Source organism: Brachionichthys hirsutus, chromosome 22 (assembly GCF_040956055.1).
Source record: "Brachionichthys hirsutus isolate HB-005 chromosome 22, CSIRO-AGI_Bhir_v1, whole genome shotgun sequence".
In the NCBI taxonomy this organism is placed as follows: domain Eukaryota; kingdom Metazoa; phylum Chordata; class Actinopteri; order Lophiiformes; family Brachionichthyidae; genus Brachionichthys; species Brachionichthys hirsutus.
Window position 1 is genome coordinate 8,492,741 of NC_090918.1, and position 26,162 is coordinate 8,518,902.

At 50.6% G+C, this 26,162-nt stretch overlaps 4 protein-coding genes across 4 annotated transcripts; 1 reads left to right on the forward strand and 3 right to left on the reverse strand.

Annotated features, from left to right (window-relative positions):
- Positions 1-419: 419 nt before the first annotated feature.
- bltp3b (bridge-like lipid transfer protein family member 3B) lies at positions 420-18,001 on the reverse strand. Its single transcript, XM_068755038.1, has 24 exons — positions 17,794-18,001; positions 14,055-14,217; positions 13,107-13,145; positions 12,089-12,180; positions 11,779-11,968; positions 11,555-11,695; positions 11,005-11,172; positions 10,720-10,900; positions 10,534-10,617; positions 10,298-10,462; positions 9,723-9,850; positions 9,489-9,630; positions 9,211-9,404; positions 8,400-9,131; positions 7,612-8,264; positions 5,947-6,030; positions 5,342-5,490; positions 4,909-5,066; positions 4,686-4,836; positions 4,243-4,284; positions 2,739-2,998; positions 2,265-2,370; positions 1,973-2,127; positions 420-1,786 (listed from the first exon to the last, which is right to left on the reverse strand). The coding sequence occupies exons 1-24, from the start codon at positions 17,835-17,837 to the stop codon at positions 1,658-1,660; spliced, it is 4,350 nt and encodes a 1,449-aa protein (XP_068611139.1). The 5' UTR covers positions 17,838-18,001; the 3' UTR covers positions 420-1,657.
- Positions 18,002-19,299: 1,298 nt separating this feature from the next.
- On the forward strand, positions 19,300-21,665 carry ckap4 (cytoskeleton associated protein 4). Its single transcript, XM_068755401.1, is given in 4 exon segments — positions 19,300-19,623; positions 20,324-20,623; positions 20,625-20,832; positions 20,835-21,665. Coding segments are annotated over 4 exon segments (1,500 nt in total). The 3' UTR covers positions 21,503-21,665.
- A 397-nt stretch (positions 21,666-22,062) lies between these two features.
- Positions 22,063-23,631, reverse strand: LOC137911154 (inhibitor of nuclear factor kappa-B kinase-interacting protein-like). The gene is made up of 3 exons (XM_068755571.1): positions 23,617-23,631; positions 22,924-23,145; positions 22,063-22,623 (listed from the first exon to the last, which is right to left on the reverse strand). The coding sequence occupies exons 1-3, from the start codon at positions 23,629-23,631 to the stop codon at positions 22,063-22,065; spliced, it is 798 nt and encodes a 265-aa protein (XP_068611672.1).
- A 249-nt stretch (positions 23,632-23,880) lies between these two features.
- LOC137910661 (inhibitor of nuclear factor kappa-B kinase-interacting protein-like) lies at positions 23,881-25,733 on the reverse strand. Its single transcript, XM_068755039.1, has 3 exons — positions 25,537-25,733; positions 25,339-25,456; positions 23,881-24,720 (listed from the first exon to the last, which is right to left on the reverse strand). Exons 1-3 carry the CDS (start codon positions 25,731-25,733, stop codon positions 23,881-23,883), a joined length of 1,155 nt encoding a protein of 384 aa, XP_068611140.1.
- Positions 25,734-26,162: the final 429 nt, after the last annotated feature.

Consider the following 26,162-nt stretch of genomic DNA (forward strand, 5'->3'; position numbering starts at 1 on the left):
ACGCTCCCCTGCACCGCTCCAGCTCATCGGATCTCACAGGCAGGGCTGCGATTACGACGCTGAACACATCTCCACTTATCACAGAACAAAGGTCAAAGGTCAAAGCAGGTAAAAGCCACATTTCTTCTAGGGTTATGGCTATGGTTGACCTCTCCTCTTCTCGCCTGACTAGTGTGGGGGGGTGTTGGTGAACTCTGTCCCTGTCCCGGTGGCGGTGGTGGGGGGGGGGGGGGCGGACTCCCAGCAGTAGACTAAGATACGGCGGACAACCGGATACGGACAAAGCGGTTCGGAAGACGAATGGACCGTTTGCTAACAAGATACAGTTTTTTTTTTCCTGGGCAATGTTTCACCACAAAAGATCTTCAACACCAAAAAGAAAGCTGCAGTCATAAATCAAAAATACGGAGAACAGAACCTGATCAAACTGCCTCGAGCGACATCACTGGAGGTGACATCCCTTTTTATTTTCATCAGTGTTTCAGCAGCTTTGACAAACAAGACAACTTGTTACCGTCTCTTTCTCCACAGTCTCCCAGCAGAGGGGAGGAAGAGGGTAAACGTATAAATGGCTGGAAACCAAAGATGAAAGAGAACTCGTCACATACGGTCATTTAAAAATCCATAATGTCTGACATTTCAAATCTCCATACCTCCGCATGTTTTTGCCGGAGCTGGAGCAACAGAACTGAAATGACCTGGGCCAAGCTAACAGTACCGGTTCCATTGATCATTGGGGGGGGGGGGGTTAACCGTCCTTTCATTCCACTGCAAACATCCTTTGATGAAGTCACACACAGGCGTGAGGGCATGGGGCAGCAGCAAATACTCCACGTTTGACCCTCGCTCATGAAAGACGACTGCGCAGATTAGAAATGTAGACAAGACGCACAAAGTTCAAAGGGAGTTGTTTTAAAATCTGCGCCGAGTCACCTCACACAGTTCTGATTGTTGCATTTACTGCTGCAGATGCTAAGTAGCGGTAGCTATTTACACATAGAAAAATAGGACAGGCGGTCCAGACATGATTTGTGGGGTTAGAAACGTAAAGGTAAACGACTGAAACGGGTGACCAAAGTTCGGATGAAAATAGTTACGCGCTCTGTACACACTGAAAGCACTAAATTACAAGATTAATTACAAAGCAGTGCAAAATAAGTCATTTCTGAGACATTCCTCTGAAGACACAACATTCATAATTCCGTCATAAAACGTCCGGGACCGAAGGAAGCGCGGCCTTTTTTCACTTACACAACAAGAATCACGTGGGAGGGGTTTAGCGTAGGCACAAGCATAGATATCCATCCTTCCTGTCTCTCTCTCACACTCACACACACACACACACACACACACACCTGCTAAATTACATCTCTGATTTTCCGCAGCCTAAAGCGGAAAGCACAAAACAGACAGCAAACGTGAAAACACTTCCTTTGTTTTTGTTGAGTCATCAAGCCGATCGGAATTACTTTCAAGTCTCAAGCGGCTCAGTCAGCAAATCAGGATGTAAAAGGGGCCGTTTACATCAAGAGCAGCCCCCCCTTTACTCATCCACTTGTTGATGTTGCTTTTCATTGCGTCACAGACGCGTGAAGTCCAGCCCTGATGACATCAGCCCAGTTGGAGCCGAATGAGTCGGAAGGCCGGGAGGCGGAGCTTAGCTGCTGTTGAGATTGACGCTCTTCATGCGGTGCACCAGCGAGTCCTTCTCCATCTGAGCCTCTGCCAGCGCCATCTTAGCACGGGACAGCTCCAGTTTCAAGCATTCATTTTCCTCCACCAGCCCCTGTGAAACAAATGGCAAACAGCCCACAAGGGGGCGTTAGCTTGTTGTTGTTTATGCTTTTTGGAATTGTTGTGCTGGCAATAAAAAACAAAAATCACTTTCAGGACATGTTCTGGTGGAGATTGTGTGAATTTACAGGAAAGATAACCTCAACAATAAACCTTTGTGCTTTTATGGGCGCCTCACCTTTTCTCTGGAGGAGGGAGGAGGGCTCTGGGGCGGGGCTTGAGTCTGCGTCGCTTTTGATACGCAGCAGACGGCAGCCACGGCCTCAGGAACCGGAGTCAGAGCGCCGTCATTCAGCGTCCTCTCCCTCCTGGGTTTGGTCTCTGCTGGATCCACTGTGAGGAGAAACAGAGATGCCAGGAGGGGAGTCAGGCGGTGGTGGATGCACCGAGCGAACTTAAGAGCATTTATGTAACCGCAGCGAATCAGCCTCGAGTGGGGGCGGACGGAGAAACGTGCTGGCGTGTGTCACCTCCTACGGCGAAGGAGCCGTCGTCCCTTCTGTGTATGACAAGGCTGTCCACGTGCAGGCCGATCGGAGACCCCTCTGAGTCGTGATTGTCCCGGGGACCGTCGTCCTGCAGCAACACAAAGAGCACGTGGAGCGCCGGAGTTTTGACTTGTAGAGTGTGTGTGTGTGTGTGTGCGTGCGCGTGAAGGAGAATTGATCTACATCCAGGTTTTCATATCGGTTGCACTGCAAACCCACTCAGCCGTGAAGGGGCGCTACAGAGAAGGCAAAAAGGCCTTTCTAAATCATTAAACATTCACTTTAAATCCAAATTCCAATTCGGCCACGGTTCAAATTATCCGACTTGGTTTACGGAGGCTGCTGAACTGCACGGCAGTGAATTATGGGCTGCGTTACTGCGACGCGGCTGGAAAGACCTGGACAAATGTCCTGCCGAATCCTCCGAGGTACGCCGCCCATTGCCCCCCCGCCCACCTTCAAGTTGATGTGCGTGTCCCTGACGCTGATCTCCATAGGCAGCACTTGCGGCGCAGAGTCGTCCTCCAGGAAGTGGGCCAGGTTACGCAGCGTGGACATCAAGAAGCTTGCACGGTAACCGCGGAGACGCAGCTGTAGGAAGCCGTTGCGTTCGGCCAGCGGGGAGTGGGCGGCGGCAAAGGGCCCGCTCTCCAAGCGAGCCTGCACCTCTGGACCCTGGAGACCCCTGATGGACTCGGAGCTCAAGTCGCTACCAGCTGTGAGGGAAGAAACCGTTAGCGGTTAGCTTTGGTGCTACATCGGTGTAGTGAAATATGCTAAAACTTTTTTTTGGGGGGGGGGGGGGGCGTGTTGCACTGGCGGACAGACTCCTTTCATTAAAAGCAGTTCAGATGTTAGTTGCTAGCTAGCATCATTAGCTAACAGTAGCTACACCATAACCCCATGATCCAATCTCATTTGAAGAATTTTGCTTTTTAGCAATATTACAAAATCTAATGATGCCGTCGATGTTTTAGACTTTAAAGCCCATAAACATTCATCGCTCCACCGATCTCAGCATCTTAGTCAAAAAGGAGGGCATTTGTTCGGCCATGTTTTAATGAGGAGAAGAAAGAACCTCTCGGTGCGAACTGAAAGAGAAGAAAAGGAAATTAAAAAATATATATATTTTACATCAACCTCACTGGTTTTATGCTGCAGATGTTACATTACATCACCGGTTTAACCATTAAATTCTTTTGATCTTCCTTTCAGTAATAAACCACTTTAAGAAATCTTATCATTAAGACGCTGTCTGATGTGAAGAGATCAAAGGGTTAATAGCGCAGAGCAATTCGAGGGCCAGCAAATTCACAATCACATCCCCACACGTGCACACTAAATGTCGTCAGCTCATCTGAGGTGAAATGATAAATTCTGTCAAATCCTGAGGTCGGCGTCAATGTAGAGACGGGAGTGGGTGAGGAGGGGGGAGAACGAGGGAGGGAGGGACTGAGTGACTGTGATAAGAGAGGGACGGAGGAGAAAAGATAGCCTGGAGAGGGAGGGGGGATGAAGGGAAGAGAAGGTGGAGGGGGGGGGGGGGTTAAATGGGAGAGGATTAGCAGGGAGATGGAGTGGAGGCTTGAGGGAACGCGAGGTAGTAAAGGGTAAAAGCTGCCATTTCTCTCATTGCCTGAATCGCTGGACTGAAACTGCAACGCCTGCTGCAGTGGAGAGATGAGGGAGGTGGGGTGGGGGGGGGGGGGGGGGAGAAAACGGAGGGAGGGTAAATTCACCGTAGGAGAGAAAAAGGAAGATCAGGGGTTAAAGCCGGTCTGCAGAATATAGTTGCAGTTAATTTGAACGTGTGCCTGACAGACGCCTAATGCTGCAGATAACAGGACCAGTCACCCAATGGCTGCCAAGCGCTACACACACACACGCACACGCACACGCACACACACACGCACACACACACGCAACACGCTGCACCTCTGCCCGTCTGCGCTGCAGTTACCTCGGCTGCTTTGAGCAGGTATTGATACTGAACACGCCATACCTGCGGGGGGAGGAGTTACGGCAAGGTCAGTCAAGAGAGGGCTGGATGTTAATGTCGGCGTGTAAACATGCGTGTGGGAAATCAAACTACTCCGGGGGGCGGGGGGCGGGGGGGCGGGGGAATCCTTTCATGCAAGGGCTGTAAATTATTGTTACATTTTTATGTTATTTTCTTCATTAACCCAGCAGAGGTCTCCTGTTATTTGTAACATTTTTTCCCCATGGAGGGGGGGGGGGGGGGGGGGGTTCCTTGCACTTTTCCTTTAACCTCTGTCATATATTTGCATTGAACATCACAGATAGAGACTGCAGCGTTTAAAACGCCTTAAAACGACAACAAATGCCAAAACAAAGGGGTTGCGGTCGAGCTCAAATTAAAAAGCCTGCTGTCCCACGTCTCACCCAGACTGCGGTTGCTGAGGTACTGCCTGAGGCACACGTTGCCCAGCTGGCTCGGTATGACCTGGCCGACCTGCAGAGCCAGGGCCCCGCTCTCGCCCACCGCCTCCATGCCAACGCACACCGACTGCACCTTCAACACCAGCACTGACACCTAGAGGTGGGGAGGGCAGAGTTATGACCGGCACCGTCCAGCCGTTATTTTTTTGCAGCTTTTCCATCTTACGACATCTTTGGTGGGCTCATCGGTGCTCTGGGAGGCAGCGCTGACCGAGTCCGGGGACTCTGCTCCGTCCTGTCCCTGATCGATCGCTGCTTCGGTGGCGCGTTCGGCCGCACCTTGTTCGTTGACGCCGCCCCTGAAGCCCGAGACGGACACGTCATCTGTGCCTCCCAAAAACACACAGAAATACGATAAGACACACGTTTCCCTTTTTTTAAGCTCTATCATAACATTCGCTTCCAATGCAACACGAAATTAATTATCAGAGCAATGCTGCCACCTGCTGGCCAAAAGAGTTCCCTACCAGTAGATGTGAAATAATAGCTTTAAAAACGTTCTAAATCTTCAATCTACAAATTATTGTCTCCCCACTTTGATAAATGAAGGCTATTAGTGTGTGTGTGTGTGCGGAGGAATGTGCTAACGTTTGCTCCACCTGTCTCCAGCAGACTGTAAGCGTCTCCGTCTTCCATCAGGTAGCTGTCTATGGAGATGTTGTCCAGCGATTGTAAGGACGGGCTCTTCTTCATGTTCTTATAGGAAACCGAGTAACTGGACTGGGAGCGGTCCCGCATCAAACGGCCGCTACAACAACAACAGAAACAAATGGAGTCATGTAGATGAGTGTGTGTGTGTGTGTGTGTGTGTGAAGGTCCTTTGAGCAGAAGGTCCATGCATGCCATTGATCTGACTTGAGATCAGTCATGATTCACCGCTTTATTCCCTCGTGTTGCGTCAATGTAAAGTACCAGAACCTTTTTCCAAGTCAAATTGAGAGACAGAATCAAACTCCCAAAAAGATACAGAACACAAGGCTGAACGAAAAAAAGGGGACTTTTCCATCCCAACATTAACCCCTGACTCATTAACACCAAACGACCAACGTGCATTCATGCAAATCCGTGCCTACAGGGGAACACGCACGACATTTACACCGATTTGTTTCCTTCCAGGGATCACGAGAATAAAGACACGCACACACACATACAGTACAAACACACACACCCGTTAACACAGCTAGTTACGGATCCAGAGCCTTACATGTTGGACATGGAATAGAGGGAGGCGGATCTGCTGGAGTTTGAGGAGCTGAGGAGATCAGAAACCACAGAAAAACTTCCTTTCCTTGGTAGAGAAAACACACACACACACACACGCACACACCACAGAAAGGAATGGCAGCGTGAAGAACCCTCACGATGTGAGACGAGTGAACTCGACGCAGCGCCGGCGTTCAGGAAGGAGCAAATCAAAGCGACTCATTCATCAGATTCATCATCGTGACACTGAGCAGCGAACGCAGAGCAGAGGCTCCGTTACGAAGCCGAAAAACGGCTTTCAGGGGCCAATCGATCAGATTCATCATCGTGACACTGAGCAGCGAACGCAGAGCAGAGGCTCCGTTACGAAGCCGAAAAACGGCTCTCAGGGGTCAATCGATCAGATTCATCATCGTGACACTGAGCAGCGAACGCAGAGCAGAGGCTCCGTTACGAAGCCGAAAAACGGCTCTCAGGGGTCAATCGATCAGATTCATCATCGTGACACTGAGCAGCGAACGCAGAGCAGAGGCTCCGTTACGAAGCCGAAAAACGGCTCTCAGGGGTCAATCGATCAGATTCATCATCGTGACACTGAGCAGCGAACGCAGAGCAGAGGCTCCGTTACGAAGCCGAAAAACGGCTCTCAGGGGTCAATCGATCAGATTCATCATCGTGACACTGAGCAGCGAACGCAGAGCAGAGGCTCCGTTACGAAGCCGAAAAACGGCTCTCAGGGGTCAATCGATCAGATTCATCATCGTGACACTGAGCAGCGAACGCAGAGCAGAGGCTCCGTTACGAAGCCGAAAAACGGCTCTCAGGGGTCAATCGATCAGATTCATCATCGTGACACTGAGCAGCGAACGCAGAGCAGAGGCTCCGTTACGAAGCCGAAAAACGGCTCTCAGGGGTCAATCGATCAGATTCATCATCGTGACACTGAGCAGCGAACGCAGAGCAGAGGCTCCGTTACGAAGCCGAAAAACGGCTCTCAGGGGTCAATCGATCAGATTCATCATCGTGACACTGAGCAGCGAACGCAGAGCAGAGGCTCCGTTACGAAGCCGAAAAACGGCTCTCAGGGGTCAATCGATCAGATTCATCATCGTGACACTGAGCAGCGAACGCAGAGCAGAGGCTCCGTTACGAAGCCGAAAAACGGCTTTCAGGGGTCAATCGATCAGATTCATCATCGTGACACTGAGCAGCGAACGCAGAGCAGAGGCTCCGTTACAAAGCCGAAAAACGGCTCTCAGGGGTCAATCGATCAGATTCATCATCGTGACACTGAGCAGCGAACGCAGAGCAGAGGCTCCGTTACGAAGCCGAAAAACGGCTCTCAGGGGTCAATCGATCAGATTCATCATCGTGACACTGAGCAGCGAACGCAGAGCAGAGGCTCCGTTACGAAGCCGAAAAACGGCTTTCAGGGGTCAATCGATCCAACCTGTTACGCGTAAGCAACGTTTCTGATCGGCTTTATGACTTTCATAGGCTAAATAAGGAATAAAATTAATTAGACCCCTTTCTTTATTCGGAAACAGAAAAGCAACAGATGAAGGATTTAATGCGAATTGTTGCCGCGAGTAAAACTAAGAAGGATCTGCACATAACGGTTTTAGGGGTCCTGACTAAATGCCCGTTTGTGTGATAAAATAAATACCTGGATATCGACCGAGGCATCTTCGGGGCGGCAGCAGAGTCTTTGTCATTCCAGTCTTTGCTGCCGAGGGGGTCGGACAGGGCGTCACCCATCTGGGGTCCAGAGTCCGGTCCAGCTCTGGTTTCCTCACCCCCGTTATCTGAACTCCACGTCCCAGAGATCTTAGCGGAAGTCCTCTCCTCCATTGAGGTTTTATGGATCGAGTCAGGACGTGTTGCTGAAGAGGAGGTGGGGACGAGAGGGGCAGGACCGCGTGGGCCTCCACCACACAGCAACTGGTCCACAGTGCACGCCTCTTTGGTTGCTCCTCCCCTTTCGGCACCCGAACCCGCTCCTTCATTCCCCTTTTCCGCTCCATCTCCTTCGCTCCCGGGCTCCAGAGTTCCTCTGCTCTCCGAGGGGGAGAGCTCAGACCCCGGAGGGGATCCCGAGCCCTCAGGCTGAGGAACGGGTTGAAGGAGAAGTGACACCTCGGCGCTTTTCAGCAGGAGGCCGAGGCAGACGGCGAAGGGCTGCTGGTCCTCGGTGCGCGGAGAAGGATCCTTGCGGTCTCTCCTGGAGCTCATCTCGTCCATGTCCTGCTGCAGCGTCCGCCGAAGGGCTTTGATGCTCCGCTGAAGGTGCATCAGGAACACAAACTGCCGGTGGCTCACCTGGAAGCGCACAGAGGTAACGTTCACGCGTTAGCATTAGAACGCAAGAAGAAATAATCAGGTTTGAACACGAGAACGTGTATCTTTTGTCAAAGTGCTGCCTTGTGTGTGTGCAACATGAGAAAAAACACACACCTGAGCACTTAAATGCTTCTGCACATGTACTAATGCATGTACGCCTGCATCTTTACTTGATGATGAGGAGGAGGAGGAAGACATAGGCAGACTATCCAGTGAGAGGGGTTTGTGGAGCCCATTGCTGGCGCTGTGAGATGAAGGATCTGCTCCCCCCGCGCTGTAATACTCCTTCAGTAATTGTTTCCGTTGCCGACGTGCAACCGCCTCCCCAGACGCGCTCCTGCTTAAACCCGCTCCAGCAGCGGCTCGGAGTTTCTCCTGGTGCTGGACGATCTTTGCGGGCCGACACGCCCACACGGTCAGCGGGAAGGAGTCCACAAAGGGCTGTGGCCGGCCTTTGCCCCCCCGGGTGCCTTCGTAGTCCACCCAGAACTGGGCAAAATGTAACGACCAGAAGTCAGCGGCGGCCGGCATCGTGAGGGCGTCCGTGCCCATCGTCGGCACCGCCAGGCCCCGGTAGATGTCGTGGAGCTTGGTGTCTTGTTCGTGAGCGTGGCGCTGGAACGCTGGGTGGAGGAGGGGCAGGGAGGAAGAGGAGCGAGGGAACGAGGAGAACGAGGGAGAGAAGAAGGACTCCTCTTCGAAGGCCTGAAGGAGGGCCTCGAGGTGGGAGCGGGTGCAGTTGGCCGGGTGCCGGGTGTTCGTGGCCACCATTTCTGACGTCTGCACCGAGATGGAGCGAGGAAGGTCAGGAGGGCAGGCGGCGTCCGACTCGGCGGGAATCACCAACTAGCGGAGGACAGGAACCACAGAAAGCATCAGGACGGCCCGAGGATAGATACGAAGAGCCGATCTCCCAGCGTCCTACCTTCAGCATGAGCCCGTCCACCTTCACGTCAACGTGCTCGTCCGGCTTCTGAGAGTCGCTGAGCTTGTAGATCTCCATGAACTGCCCCAGACTCTGTCTGAGGTCGAGGGCAAAAAGGTTGACCCAGACCAGGCTGCGGGGATCCAGGACCAGCTGCAGCGCGTTCAGCTGGGCGTACAGGTTAGGACTAGGGACTACAGGAGGGGGGGGGGGATATGAGGAAGGTGGAAGGGATTAAAATAATTCTACTTTAACGCGCGTTCGATCTCATATCTCACCGGGGTAGTCTCTCCCATCAGGGAAGTAGTACTCTGTGAACTCCACGTGAATGGCTGGCATCTCTGAGGGGAGATACAGGGACTTCTTATTGCAGGAGATCATGGCCTTCGGGCTGGAGCGGCGCTGGTCTGCCGTCGATACCTGCAGCACAGGGCGGGGGGGGGGGGGGTAAAAGTTAGCCTCACTGATTCCGTTTAGAAAGGATTGCAACTCGATGCGTGTCTTGCAGTGACCTGGTAGATGCTAAAATCAGCCATCCTGAGAACGATGGAGCTGGACATGAGCTGCGTCTTGGGGCCTTGAGGAGGAGGGGGAGGAGGGGGGGGGCTGAAGGAAGACGTGGAGGAGGTGCTTATCTTGCCTGAAGAGAAAGATAAATGGAAGGATAGAGAGGAAACAAAAAATGAAAACAGGAGGACAAACAGAGCAACCAGTCAGTTCCCAGAAGAGAAGTCCCTGTAAAGTGGTGTGTATCACCGCACCAAGCTGTGCGCACACACACACACGCACACGCGCACACACCGCGGTACCTGGCTCTAGACACCAGCAGCACTGGGCCGGAGGCTGCGTGTGAGAGCTCCACTCGAGGCATCCCTCTGCCTCCCTAAGCCCTACTCCACTTCCTGCTCCACTTCCTGCTCCACTTCCTGCTCTCTCCTGACCTCCTAGCGGCCCATAAACATCGTCCCTACGGGACACTGGAGGACAGAAAACCCACAGGATGACGCGCTGTGTGTGTGTGTGTGTGTGCGCGCGCGCGCGTGTGCCGCCCTGAACATTCAGTGCGTGACCAAGCCCTCGTGTTTACCATGTTGTGGCGGACTGTGCAAAGGGGCGGGCTCTCTTTGCCGGTCCCGGGCGGCGCTCCTTAGCGTGTCCACGTTGGACTTGAACTCATCGAGAACGCTCTGAGCCCAGCTCTCCCTGGTCCTGGTGGCCTCGCTGTAGTGCATCCAGTGGACGCAGCTGTCGCCTGAAGGACAAGGAGGCGTGAGGAGAAGCCGAGTGCATGCAGGGACGTTTACGGCGGCGCCGCCTTCGTACCTGCTCTGTGGAAAGGATAGTAGTCCAGAGTGATGGCGCTGAAGGACAGCTGCATGGCTCCACCCGTTATCCTCTTATTGATCACTGCCACGAGGAAAGAGTCAAAAAGGTTTTAGACGAGACATCCGGGCAAACGTAAAAGACACGAGGTGAAGACGCGCGCACACCCCCCCCACTCCCCCCCACCTTCCTTAGCGTGGTTGTCGTCGCAGATGTGCAGGTCGAGGTGCGTGATCTCGAGGTGGTGGGACGTCTCGCGCACGTCGTAGTCGTTGAAACGCTTCGCATTCATGGTGGCGCTCTGGTCGTCTGCCGTGGGCGTTTGCTGGCTGCGCACCTGCTGCGCCGAAGGAGGCGCCGACGACACCTGGTGAACGTGAAACAATGCAGGCGCTACAATTAGCATTCAGGCCTGAAGCTACTCAGTGGGTACTACATTAGCAGATATTTGCGTGATATTTGCGTGTCCACCTGGTCCTCTGTGGCCATGCTCTTCCTCTGCTGTGCAGATCTCTCCATGGCCTCGCTGAGCGACTTGGCGTACTGCACCATGGCTTTCAGCTGGGAGTCGGTCAGCACCCAGAGCAGGTCGTCCAGGATCAGGATCAGCTTGGAGGCCACCACATTGCAGTCCTTAATCTGCGTCAGGCACAGCCGCTTGGTGTAAAACATGAATTATGCAGGTGGAGGCGGCCTAACGGCGCCCGTTTTATGTAACATGGCGCACAAAAGGAAACGGCTTTAAGGTGCGAGGTGCTCGTTTACAAAAAGGAACTACTACTTTACAGCATATTAGACGCGCTTGAGTTTTGTGATACACGTTTTGTTCATCAAGTCGGTAAAACCCTTAAAACGTTTGCTGGTACTTTATGCTGCTAAACAGCCGTGTCTTCGGTTGATGTCTTTTTAAATGAATCCATTTAAGAGGACGTTGTGTTTCCTGCCTGATCCATCACATTTCCTGCAGAGATCGTCCGAATTGATCCAAAGCACGCGTCTGTGTGTCCGAGTGGAGACTGACCCGTCTCTTGAGAGTGACGCGGATTTTGGATTGGTTGGTGATGAGGCGAATGGGGGCGCTCAGCATCTCGTGCTCGGCGCTCTGGATGGCATCGGCCTCGATGCGGATCATCTGCCAGCTGATCTCCTTGAACGTCAGGACCTGGACCGAACGGAACGTCCGAGCGACGCAACGTCATGCGCTTTTCTTGCGTCATTAAAAAGGGAACAAACAGAAATGCCAACCTCCCCCCTCTGATCGTCCTTGATGCGCGTGGAGTGCAGGTTGCTGATGCTCCAGCCGGGGTCGACGCTGTAGACCTGCAGCTGGGAGAGCTCAAACGAAGCGTTGAAAGCCTTGGCACCGATCCGGATGACGATGGAATTGATTGACAGCGACATCCCCTCCACCACTTTTTCTGCAAAGCCATATCCACTGGGGGGGGGAGGGGGGGGGGGGGGGAGAGAAGGTAAGGTAAACGAGGCAGCAGCGGTCATCGAAACGGAGTCCAATTAAACGACCTGATGCACGGAAGGAAATTACCGCAGCGCTCACCTCTGTCCTGATGCTGTTGCTATGGGAGACGGGCCATTCGGGGGACGGGGCTCCTCACAAGTACTCATCTCCATCTCTACCTTGTCCAGAGTCTGCGAACAAGACGTGACTTTTGATTCCGTACATGTTATAAATATTTAACACACGCGTTTGCACCTCGTTGTAACATCCTGTGTGCGTATGGTCAGCCGATTACGTTAAGTCACAGCAGCCTCGTTTTCACATACAGACTAATTATTTAATATTATATAATTAATACACAGTATTTAAATTGCTTTACTATTATTGGTGGAGTAATTTTTTTTTAGAGCACTATCATCCGACTTCACTCGGCCCGTTAGAGTTAGCTTTTTCTTTTAATCATCATCCCAACCAGGATGCACAAGTCTTTCGCTCTGTCTTTGAACACGCCGTCCTTTTTTATAGAATTGATAAATGTGTGATAAATAGCCTCGATAAATTGTTTTCTATACTCTGTTTGTTGCAACCTCGAGACGCGAGCTACTGGACCGGTTCTACGAGGACAGTGAGAGCAGGCTTAGCGAGTGAAGTGGATCACGTTGCTCCTCCTGTTGTTGTTCGCTTCAGGCGGCCCGTGCGCTGGGAATTACAGCCACTTGGGAACTGGGACCGGCCTTACGCTCTGCCAGCCTGACGCCCGCACCCTGCCCAGCGAGGTGAGCAGCCGTGACAGAGGGACACACGAAGCAGGTTCGCCTCCACGGTGACAGGACAGTACGACTTCAGACGTACTGTGTACGACAACAACAGCGACTCTGGGAGGCGACCAATGCGGCGGCGGTGCGTTGGTGCAACTCCACGCGGGCCGAGCGCTCCAGGAAGATGTTACTACAACAGATTCAGCGGCTTCTTCACCTTGTGATGAACTGCGTCATTGCAACATGCGCAGACGGTAAACCTGTCACGAGTGCCAAACTACAGAGCAGCTGGCACCTTTTTTTTGTTAATATTCGGTGACATGATAATATATGTAGCGCCGAGAACTGCGTCTCCTCACCAGTGAGATCGGGTGAGTCTTCAGCTTCGTCCATGGGATCTGAACAAAAAGAAACAAATGGCTTATTTCAGATCCAGAGCAATCGCTTGGAAAATTCTGCGTGAAATGACATCGCAAAAGAGACCGAATACTCCAATTCCTCTTCAGACGTTCACGAGTCGAGCCAATGACGAAGCGAGACGTGTTCAGGATTTATGGCTTTAATTGATTTGGAGATAAATTATATCCTCAGGCAGGTCACTTTGAGTCATTAAAGCAACATGTATTCCCATTTAAATCACATAATGCCGTTAAGACGAATCAATACAGCACCTTTTAGACATTTAAATCGGTGCGAGTGTCAGTCAGATTTAGCTACTGAGTAACAGGAAGACAAAAAGAGGAGATGAAGACCCGACAAGTGAGGAAATGATGCGGATCTCCTTTTCTTTACTTCTGTCACAATAACCACCGCAGCGCTGCGAGAGCCACGCCGTTGCGTCGCCGCATCGATGTCTGGCTTGGAGTCTTACTCATTTGTGTCGTGGTAATTATAATAAATAGAGGCGGGCGGGGATTCTTTGGTCGTTTTGAAGATATTGATCAAGAGGTGGAACCAAAAAGCACGCTTTAGTGTTACACAGACCGCCAAAGATAAAAGGCTACATATTTCAAAGAGAATGTAAAAGATTAACTAAAGCACTAAAACGAGGCTTGAACTGTCACGGCAGGAGGGACAGAAAGGAAAGAATAAAGAGGTGGAGGGAGAAAAATGTAGAAAGTGGACATTGGACTGAGTTAAAGTCCCATCGTGACGGAAAGACATGCGGCTCCATTCACTGTTTCCAGGGTGTGTTAGAGTCTGCTTGCCCACAAAGATGACCACAATGGTGTCATGAGACAGCTCACGCAGTGTGTGTGTGTGTGTGTCATTTCAAACACTACTCAATACGTGGCGTCGCTCCTCACCCTGATGGCGGCCTTGTTGCAGCACACGCGGTTGATGGCCAGCCAGGTGGGCAGGTCCAGCAGGCTCTGGAGGACCTCTTCATCCAGCTCCAGGTTGGTCAGCTGACCTTCCCCCTTCAGCGTGCTCAGGTTGATCTTATCAGGCGACAGGTTCTTAGCAAACCTGTCGAGACACCAAACGAAAATGTGCCGCTCTGAGCCGGGAAACGTTCATAGACGGGCAAAAAATAAAAGAGGGGACGCGTTTCTGTCCTTTGTTTTCAGAGTTCTATCCATACAGGTTTCAGGTTTGATGTCTGCTCTCTGGACTACGATCGCTTACCATTAAACTAATATTGATATTTAGATCCACTCAGCCTTGGATAATTCTTTCTTATATGTGTGAGCTTTGTCTGATGGAGTGATTGTGTGTTTAGTCTAAATGCTCTTCAGCTGAAAACATGCTTAAATAGACTTGAACACACAAACTCAGCGTCAATGACCTGAGTTTTTTTTTTGTCTGGCCTGTTTTATTATAGGTTAATAGTTAGCAGACTAAACGGATCATTGACCTGTGCATCCCCACAGCACGGTATAAATATCTCTCAAATCAGGGATAGTATTGATTTCACATCAAGCTATTTAGTTCAATGTAGAGGAACGAAATAGCTTGAGATGTGAAATCAATACTATTCCTGTTCCTCTGCATCCAAGCAAATTTGTGGAAGTGTTAAAAAAAATAAGGAAGACTCACTCTCGCGCAACAAATCTCGTTACTAAGCTAATCTCACACACTTAATGCATGTGTGCATTTGCAAATAGCGCCAAAGCTCAGAGTTTTATGTCTTAACTGAGCGACCTAATCATCAGCATCAAGAGAACTGGCTTCGGCTTCAGTATTTGGGTTCACAACGGAGCCAAGTACCCGTTTGAAGTTCATCGGTGCAGCAGGAATTGAGGAGCCGAGGCCGATTCTTGGGAGAAAGGTGAGATGCGGCGCACAAAACGCTGATAAACGACTGATAAGCCACTCGCTGACACTTAAGATTTTTAAATTTGGATGGTATCAACATGAAATAAACTTAATCCATCGAGAAACGCTTTGACATTTAGCCGCCCACACTTCCGTCCGTCCGTCCTCGTCCTACTTCTTTCATGCACAGTACAGGAGCGTCTCGGCCGGTGAAATATTCATCCCCACTGCTGATCGAGTGTCAGTCAGATGGCTGAGCTCGTTCCCTCACACCGTGGTCTGGCTCCGCTGTCACTTCCTCTCACCTCACAATCGTTAATACCGTAACTCAACGGTAATATGCCGTTCATTTAACTGATCGATTGACCCGTTTTTCAGCCGGTCACTCTCCGTGCTGATGTCTGTCGGGCCCTATGAATGTTCTTTTTTCCAGCTCCGATGATGCATTTCTGCGGCGCCGCCCGATGACAAACGGCGCCAGAAAGAGAGGAGCCAGACAGAAGATGGTAAAAGTGACTTAAACAGACGCCCAGCTTTATTTTAAGCAAGACGTTTTCTAAAGAAATAAAAGGGAAGCGGAAATAAGAATTAAGGGGATTTAGTTTTCCAGAGGAAAATATTAAAAATGAGTTTCATGATACTTTACGAGAGACATTAGTGAAGTCTGGTCTTGTTTTTTTTTCTTGAGTGGGATTTTATCGGCTGCTCAGAGATCATATGCTCTTTATTGCTTTACTGCTCTGCTGTTCGGGTTCAGACTGGTAAATTGAATGCAGGCCTTGAAAACAGGCCAATCTAAAAATAATAAGCACACGCATGCATGAAGCTTATCGAATTCCATCTTTAACAACCAGCGACCGAGGCACAAAGAGACCCGGTGACAAGACAAAGAACAGAGACCGACTCGTCGCTCACAGCTCAGCCATCGCTCCCAATACGACTCGGATGTTCCTGACTAAACCAGTAAAAGTGCCTCAAACACCAGCCTGAGTACGGTCACAGTCTCCAGATCCTGAATTCTCATGATAATCCCACCAAATGCATGACATTCAGACATTTAAGCAGCATTCAGACAGCATTACAAGCTATTAAATGTGGTAAATCGTGAAGTAGCAGTAAAGCTAATTTATATATCATTAATACGATGAATGAAATGATGAAACCAAAAAATGGAAAAACATTCATTCATTCATTTGCAAAGGTTTTACAAAGCCACCAGAATAGTGTTTGTTGAGCTTCATCTCCATGACAACAGCAGCTAAGTCACATGTGGGCGAGGTTCGTTGCGGATGATGTCGCTGGCTGGAACTACCCACTGGCACCAAACAACTTCAATTACACACTTATAGGCTGACAAAGACGACACGAGGCGGCTCACATTGATCAGAACAGCGAGTTAAGCGATCGTGGATTAGTTAGGACGCGTGAAGCCGTTTCTACGGCCGTGTGTGTTTATACCTAACGGAACCACCACCTGTCTGGCTGCGAGCCAGCGAGCCTCTCGACAATACAAACTCATCTGTCATGCAGAAAAACAAACACCTTCTCATCTAACCATCCCCTGGAGCCACCCAATTTTAATCCTCTGTGAAGAGCTTCGTCAATACACACATATCAGGAAAATCCAAACTCGTAACACAAAAAGAATCACGCGTTGCGATTCGATCAAATCCTCGCACGGCACATTAAGGTCGGCAAAACCAGTTTCAGTGTCGAGTCACGCCTCGCCGAACTTGTTTTTACCGAGGGAGGGACGGCCATTACAGACGTACGACTCAACGGACTGTAACACGTGGTGCTACCCCGTCCAGACGGGACTGCACAGACGCAACATGGAGGCCGAACGGACGCATTGACAGCCACAACCCTGCCTGTTGCTCAGTGAGCGCGCCCAGAAGGCGCCGGAGTACGAACAGCCGCTCGATGACGCTAGCGACGCAGCGGAGGCAGCAGCGAGACGCTGGTTTTCACAGTGACATCAGACTGGGAGCGGAGGATGGACGGGGGCCACTGCTTAGCGCCCCCGGCCAATCAGATTGGGACACAGGCAATCAGATGACAAGACGAATGATGTCACAACTCTTCAAGCTATTTCCTGTAAAAAAAAAAAAAGAGAATTATGCTATGCTTGCTTCAACAGACAAACTTTATGTGGAGGGAAAAACACGGAACTCACGAGCTGCGTTGCAGTACTACTTGCAATATAAGTACAAGTATTTTTTTTTAAAAAAGCATTCCCGTACACACCATACATTTGCTCGGCTTCAATACTTGTGCATTAAACAATCATTAGAAATGTGACAGCTGTCATTTCCTTCAAATCCATGTTCAGTGTGAGGGAACTGTGAGAGGAAAACGGTGTCGCACGGATAAAGATCCCCCCCGAAACAAAGCAAGGAAGTCCCCGGATGTAAGCGGGTCAAGCTGAATTCTGCCTCCGCAATCATCACAATCACGCTAAATTACTGTCTCCCAGCTCCATGATCCGCTCCTCGGCTAACGGGGCGTGGTTTTTATTTACAAAGGAAAGCTGAGATTTTTTTTTTATTTAACAATCTGACTCAACCACTCGACCGGCTCAACCTGCTTTACCGGAGGGCTTCGGGCTAGCAAGTTAGCCGCCGAAGGAAGCCACGTCTCCGGACAGTCTGACAGCCACCGAGGATGCGAGCTAACCGAGCTGACCGAGCTAACTCGCCGCTCAGCCAGCGCTACGCTGGTGCTTTCCTCGCTTATAAAGGTTTACAGGCGAAGCAACATGTTTAATATCTACAACTCAGAACTGACCTAGAGAGATGCTTCAGGATCTGCTTCTTGATGAGCCCAGCCATGGCCGCACGAATCCCCCCCCCCGCAGAGTGGCTGGCTGGCCGGCTAGCTGGCTAGCCTAGCCGCTAGCCTCTCCCGACAAGGTCCAAACCAGAGCTCAGATTCTCACGCTCGTGTCCGTCTTCATCGTGGCGTCGCTGCCGCTTTATTCTCTGGAGTGGCGGCAGAAAGCCGGCAATTCGCCGGCAATTCGCTCCTTCGTGTAACAGCCCGGGGGGGGGGGTCAGATCACTGATCTGAGGTCAGCGTCGGGAAAGCCAGTTCGCGCAAACTTTACGTCACTGATAGGATCCAAACGGGTCTCGAGCTCCGCAATATATCACGCAGCGAACACCTGGATGGAGCGTCACGGCAAGCGTCTGTCGTCACCTCGTCTGGGCGGGGCGTCATGCTGCATTCACGTCCCCTCGGAAACCTGATCGATGAACACGTAAAGGCACATCCAGAATACTACAATCCACCATTGAATACAAACACGTGAATATAATCGAAAGCATATATATGTATATTAGCAATGACTGTCATATTTCCAAATAAATAGTTATAATTGTGTAATCCAATTGTTTATTCCGCTTGTCCAGGGTTTGCGGACAAAGCGGTTCAGAAGCTGAATGCATGAATGAATGAATAAATGCATGAATGAATGATTATTATAGTAACTTTGTCGATCTGCTCTGACAGCGTTCAGTTTCTCCATTTAATAAAAACATAGTATTTTAGCGACATCTAGCGTTTAAACTAAGGTCATACATATCGGTCGGTCTTTAGCATATCAGAGCAGTTGTGCAAACATTCCTAACTTTTAATTTTGTAGACAATGAATAGATGCATATTGCATCACCATGGCACCTGACTAAACAGATAGGCAATATTTGTGTGTGTGTGTGTGCGTGTGCGTGAATTCAATATGTTCATTATCTTACAAACACACAATTTTAAGTCGTTAAAGCTTTTTTTTTAATGAATAAAACGCATTAAGACGCGCTGTGGCTTTATTTCATGCGTGTGACGCGTCTCGTGCGCGTAGACGGGACGGGATTCATTTAACTGTAGCCTGCAGGCCCGAAGCTGCAAATGCCACGTATGAAAAGGTGGAGCATACCGGAGGCAAAGGAAACACCCGCCCCCCCCCCCCCCCCCCCCGGGTCTGCTGCTCCAAAGGCTGCAGAAAGTTTGTTTCAGAATGGAAGCAGCGTTCATGAACATATTACTCATGTTTAATATGAGAAAGTGCAGACACTTTTTTTTATGTGCGTGTGCGTGTGCGTGTAGTTAAACCGGTCCATGACGGGACAGCCCCCATCCGCATACCTCAACGTGACTTCGGAGCCCCGTGGAAAGCCACGACGCGCTCACTGATACGCTGCCGGTGCTGGTACAGGAACAGGAATCCTTTTCCGTCCCATCCACGACTGCAAAAGACGCACGCACGCACACACACACACACACCGACACACGCTCACGATGGCTGCTAAAAACCGGCAGAAGAACAGCAGCTCGGGCGAGAAGAGCGCCGCGTCCGGTCACCGCGACGACGCGCCCAGGAAGAGCCCAAAGACGGGCAACGGGGTGAGCGGCCCCCCCGGGCCCCAGGCGGCGCGCCCCGGGGGCTGCCTCGGTCTCCTGGCGTCCGCCGTGTTCTACGTCGCGCTAATCGGCGCTGCGGGGTTCGTGGCTTTTTATTTGCAGCAGGTCGTGGAGGAAATCCGGCGGAGCAGCGCCGGGCAGGAGGAGAGCGCACGGAAGAGCGCAGCGCTGGAGACGGAAATGGAGCGCGTCGGTCAACAGGTGAGGTTCGGTGGAGTCACATTTATACCTTATAGTATGAGTGTTCATCGTTGGGGGGGGTGATGAATATATTTATTAGATAGAATGTTAGAGTACAAGTACAGTCAAACAGTAGCATGTATTACAGTACAAGTACAGTCACACAGTAGCATGTATTACAGTACAAGTACAGTCACACAGTAGCATGTATTACAGTACAAGTACAGGCAAACAGTTGCCTGTATTGCAGTACAAGTACAGTCAAGCAGTAGCATGTATTACAGTACAAGTACAGGCAAACAGTAGCATGTATTACAGTACAAGTACAGTCAAACAGTAGCATGTATTACAGTACAAGTACAGTCAAACAGTTGCCTGTATTGCAGTACAAGTACAGTCAAACAGTAGCATGTATTGCAGTACAAGTACAGGCAAACAGTAGCATGTATTACAGTACATGTACAGTGAAGCAGTAGCATGTATTGCAGTACAAGTATAGTCAAACAGTAGCCTGTATTGCAGTACAAGTACAGTCAAGCAGTAGCATGTATTGCAGTACAAGTAGTCAAACAGTAGCATGTATTGCAGTACAAGTACAGTCAACCTGCTGCTGCAAAAATACTTTCACATACAAAAAATATGCTGACAGTGAAAGGTATAAATATTGTGATACTTCTACCTGGAGAGTATAAAAGTCACCGCTGCTTTCTTTGTTGCACAGGTGGCGTCCCTGAGGAGCGTTGTGGACGGCCTGGAGTCGTCACTGGGCATCACGAGGGCGGAGCTGGAGGGCTCCGTCAGCCGGATGAAGCGGGGCGAGGTGGAGACGAGGAGGGTGGAGGAGGCCCTCCAGAAGCTGCAGAACGACCTCCTCAGGGATCTCTCCGAGGGAATCAAGGAGGTGAAGGAGTCCCGAGAGGAGGACTTCTCTTCTCTGGAGAAGACGGTCGAGGAGCGCCTGGCCGAGGCGAGTCAGTCCATCGAGGCCAGCATGGTGGAGTTCAGCCAATCACAGGGCGAGGGCTCAGAGCCAGCTGGCCGAGCTCAAGTCCCAGCTGAGGGACCTGGAAGACCCCGTGCTGCTCAAGCAGGAGCTCGCCGCCATCGTGCGCGCCGTGGCGGAAATCAAAACGGCCAAAGAGGCGTCCGACACCTCGGGCGAATCGCTCGGGGAGCAGATTGGCGCCGTGAGGTCGGAGCTCCAGACGCGTAACCGGGAAGTCGCTTCGCTGTCCAGGAAGTTGAAACGGTGAGGTTGGTCGTGCAAGACACCGCCGGGAGGCTGAAGCAGGCGCTGTCTGCCGCGGAGGCCGGCGTCCAAGCTCTGAACGACAAAAGCGAGGCGCTGGAGCACAGCGTGGCGCAGGCCGCCGACGCCGCTCGCCACGCGGAGCGGCAGGCGACGGAGGCGGCCTCTCGGGGCAGGAAACAGTCAGACGACCTGGAAGCCAGAGTCAAAGCGTCAGAGGAGAGCGGAGATTCGCTGTCGGCGTCCATGTCAGACATCGACGTCAAACTGGAGTCGCTCCGCGACAAATGCGACGCCCATGAAGGCGCCCTGGCTGCTCAGCGGCGGGCCGCGGAGGCCGCCAGAGCCGGGCTGGAGCGGGAGGTGGAGGCGCTCAAAAGCAGCTGGGCGGAGCTCCGGTCGCAGATGGCCGAGCTGCCGTCAAAGGACCGGGAGCAGCAGGTGAGGGATCTGGAGGAGAGGCTCGCCGCCCTGGAGGAGAGGAGCAGCAAAGAGCCAGAGCAGCTGCGGAGCTTAAGAGGTCTGGTAGCCGGGCTGGAAGCCAAAGCAGCCAAGATGGAGGGACACGATCAGGCCATTTCCTCGCTCCAGGAAGCTCTGCAGGAGACCACGCGGACACTGGCGGACATGTCCGAAGCCCGTGTCGATTAGGGGGGGGTGATGAGCAGCAAGACCGTTTTTGTTTTCCAGCAGAGAGGAGCAGAGCTGAACTGCAAATGTGCACTGTAGCTTTCTTTTTATCGGTAATCTTGACATTCTGGTGCAGTTTGTTTTTGTGCAAGCTCATCTTTGAGCACTCGTTTGTTCACTTGGAACTTGAAAAAATGTTTTTTTGGGGGGGGGGGACAAAAATAAAAACTCTTCTTGACCTAAACCTGCGTAGACGTGTTTCTTAGCGTGTAATCACTTTCTACACGCGGATTACACGGATGGGAACGGAAACGTAGCTTCACCGATGGGACCGACGCACAAATATCATTTTAAAACCGGGAAGGAGTTCCATATAAATTGCACGTTTCTGGTGTTCTGAGGCACATTGTGCAGAATTAGATGCAAGTCCGCCGATCATAATCCTGATCTGGAAGATCGAAATGTCTTTGTTCATACTTCAGCTTTATGTTTATTTCATTTGCCATAAAAAGGATGATTTAAAGCAGTAGTATGACAGCAGTAAACAAAAACATCAACAACAACAAACCAGAAGTAATCACTCATGTTGGCATCTCTCCAATATCAGACGCGTCTCCGAGTTCACTAATCTGATTACTTGCAATACTTAAATCTCCCTCTACAGCAGTGAGATTAGCCAATGTCTGCCTAATCTCAGCGATCTCCTGCTCTCTCTTAGCGAGGTCCTCCGCAAGTCTTCCTATTCGCAGCGTCAGGTCGGACAGCTGCGGCTCAAACGCTCCGAAGTCCCTCTTAATGGTGGAGACCCTCGGCTTAAGGTCATCGGCGAAGGTCGCCGTCCGGATCAATCGAGCTCGTCCGCCTTCCAGCTCCCTCAGACGCTCAGCGATCCGGTCGTCAGCCGCCGCGAGATCAGGGATGCGTCTGCGGAGCTGCTCAATGGCCTGGGTGTTGCGTTCGGACGCAGCGCGGACGTTTGACAGTCGGTCGATGCTGCTCGCTAGAACATCCCCGATGCGTTTGATCATGCTTTGCTCCACCTGAGTGGTCTTCTCCTCCAGCTCTCCCAACTGAGTCAGGAGAGACTCCAGCTCAGACTGCAGGCCGCCCATCCTGCGCACATCCGTCTTCACCAAGGCCACCTGGAGGAGGAATATAGAACAGCAGAGGTCAATGAAAAGGTCTGCGATGAAAAAAATTAACAAACAATGCTTCCATATTCGATAGAATTTATGAAAAATCAAAGAAGAGTCACTTTTAATAGGCGGGTGAGTCGAATTTCATGTCTTTTTTGTCAAACTACAGTGATTAGATGAGCTGAGAGAACCTTATTTCAAAATTATTTTGACAACAGAATAATTGTTCTAGCTTTTTTACCGAAGCAAAAAAATAAATAAAGAATGTTTGAAACAATTCCGTGACAATGGAACAAATTGAAATACCTTATTTGCGAAGTCCTTTGCGATGGCTGACGTGCGGTCTTGGATCTGTCCCACAGCGTCTCTCAGCGCGTTCAGGCTGGTCTGAAGCTGGGCTCGTTTCTCAGTCAGTCCGGAGACCCACTCCTTCAGCTGGGTCAGGTCCAGTTCAGACCCGTCCAGCTGAGGCTGCAGCGTCCTCCGCTGTCCAACAAGACTCTCCAGCATCGGCTGCACGCTCTCACACTGAAACGGGAGACACACAGGACTTGGATCGGCAGATCTGAAAAAAGGTTATTTCCTCTTAATGAAAAATAAAAGTGAAAAATGGTGCCCTCTGCACATAAGACGATTAAATAGGAGGCCCCCAAAAAAATACCAAGCAACTTTTTTTTTTTTTTTAATTAAGCTAACTTTAATCAATAAGTGATCGGCGTGCTTTGAAAACAGCCATCATTAAAAACACAAAGATATTCCATACCAGCAAAACCGACTCAAATCAAGAGCACCATGGACAAAGAGGCACGGGGGAATCTGGAATAATCAAATACCGATTAATGAAATGATCGTTCAGTCTGAACGTGTCCGAAACTACGGAAACGGACGGTTTATTAAATAATAAAGAAAATCTGCTAAAGTGAGAGATTCAACATTTTAACAACAAAAATCATTTCCAGAACAAACAAACGAATCTTTTTTTTGTACTAACGCAGTTACGGGATAGGAATACATATCGTTATATGATGTCATGGGTAAAGGTTGATACAATTACTAAACAAACATCAAAGTGTCCCTCGACATGAAACAATTCTTAGAACCCTTCCTTGTCATGTCGGTCGAATGTTTCTGAGTTCCAGGAAAGGTTAACGCTAAAAACAAAAACACGAATACTGAACTGAAACGGCCTGTAAAAGACGGGCCGAGCCACTCCCGACTCCAAACGATGACATCATCGCTGCCCTCCCCACCACCTCGTCCTCCTCAAAGTCCCTCAGTCCCTCCTTCCTCCTCCAGGTCTTCGGAGCTCCTCTGGCCGCCGAGGCTGCTTTCCTTCAGCGCCGTGGCGAGCTCGCGGACCGCCTCCTTCACCACCGACAACTCGTTCTTCATCTTCAGAACGCCGCTCTTGGCCTGAAGGCTGTCCAGCTCCCGTCTTAGCTCGAGGATTTCACTGAGCGCTTTCAGCATGCTGTCCTCCGTGCCGAACACCTGCAGCATGGTCTCTTCCAGGTGCTTCTCCATCCCGCTCAGCTCCACCCCAAGCCTTAGGATGGAGCGCACCGCCTCCTCGACCTGCGGCAGGTGTTCCTCGCACTCCTTCGCCCTGGGAATGTGCTCCTGGAGCTGAGCGCTGAGCTCCGCCTCCCTCTTGCCCAAGCTGCTGACCTGCTCCTCAAGGCGGTGAACCTGCTCGGTGTTCCAGTCCAGCTGAGCCTGCGTTCGCTTGGCGTCGTCGTCCTCGGTCCGCTCCACGAGCCGGGCGTTCCTCTTGGTGCTGTCCTCGAGCTCCTTCAGCCTCTCCGCCAGCAGCCGGGCCCTTCGCTCGGCCTCGTTCACCTGCTCCGTGGCGCCGGCGTGAGCGTCCCGGGACTCGGCCTTGAGGGCAGCCAGGTCAGAGGTGACGCCGGACAGCCGCTGCCGCCAGGCCTCCGTCACATTGAGGAAGCGGTTGTTGACCGTCTGCAGGTCACCGGAGGCAGACTTTTCCTCAGCTTGCATCTCCATCACGGCGGCGTAGAGGTCGGAGATGTCCCGCTGGAGCCGCTTGGCCAAGGAGACGGCGGCGAGCGCTTTGTGTAGGTCGTCTTCAGAGGCAGCGAGCTGCAGCCACAACACAAAACAGGAGGGCTGTTTCTGCGGGAGATCTACGGCCCTCAGGACTCACGCATAATCAATACCGGAGGAGACGCAGCAGGTTACAGGTCGGTGCCGTTTTCTTTTTCCAGGTTGTTCATTTCATTCTCATGGAGTCAAACGGGTACGATTATCTAAAACGTCTACATCAAACCAAAGTCACAAGAAGAATCGTAAGAAAAACACACTTTCCAGGTTTAAAAAAAAATAGAAATTACACTCCTTATAATCCACAGAAGACACGTCATCTTTTTTTGCAGGTGAATTTACATATCGTGGGCAGTGAAAACCAAAACACCCCGTTTGAATATTTTCTTTTAAGTTCACGTATTTATACTTTTTTGTAGAATATTTTTCTTTTTTTTATATACTTTATAGTATCGGGGTTTGACTTCTAAAGCACTGAAACAATCTGAGAACGGTCGTAGTAAATCATTTCAGGATTATAATAAGTAAATTGTTGCCATGTCAGCAGCAGCACGTCCCCCAAAAGTCTAGCACCGCCCCTGCTGCTAGTTAATCCATCATTATTACCATAAATAGCGAGATTAAAAATAATCAAAGCAGACATTCCACGAGAAATACCTTTTTATAAACCTGCAGCACTTTCTCCTCCATGTCGAACAGACTTGAAGTCTTTCCTTGTAGAAAGTTGTACTTTTCTTCCATTTCGGAAAATCTCTCGTTCTGCAATTGCACAAACCTGAAACCCGGAGATTAGTTGTTATAGTTGATCAAAGAAAATTGTATTTATTTTATTCTATGGGTCATGATGATTTTTACCAGCTCAGAGCCCCGCACGCTGCCAAAGACAAGACGCACAGGAGACTCCTCACGTCCAAGCCCGTCCCGTCTCCCCCTGCGACGCGTTCAGGGACCGTCCTCACGTTCTGCGCTTCGTCTTTTCCGTTTACATCCGACGTTTCGGATTCATCGCTTTGTTTCTGCGACTTCTTCCTCTGTTTGACTTCAGTCGGCATTTTAGATCCTTTTTTGTCGCGATAGAATTCAGCAGGTCTGTCGCTCGGTCTATTCCTCACGTTGGAGATTAAAACAAAAGCCTTGATTTCGCTGATAAGTGCATAATGTTATGGGTTCAATCCATGTGAAATTTAACTGATTGAAAAAAAATATCCTTCCGCTACAGATCCCTGGTAATAATGCCGCGTTCACGTCCTGCTCGTAAAACTCCTTGATGCCACAGTAAAAAAGAAAATACGCGTCAAATACGCAAAAACTGTTTTAAATGTAAAGTTTAGATAGAAACGCACAATGATTAACATAAAATGACAATTTAATTGCTTTTGCTAGTTTCCAAAACTTGTTATACTTTAGCTCCAACTTTAAATTCATAATTACCGACAGCACAGGAAGCTCTTTGAACGCATCACCCAGCCACGTAAGCCGCT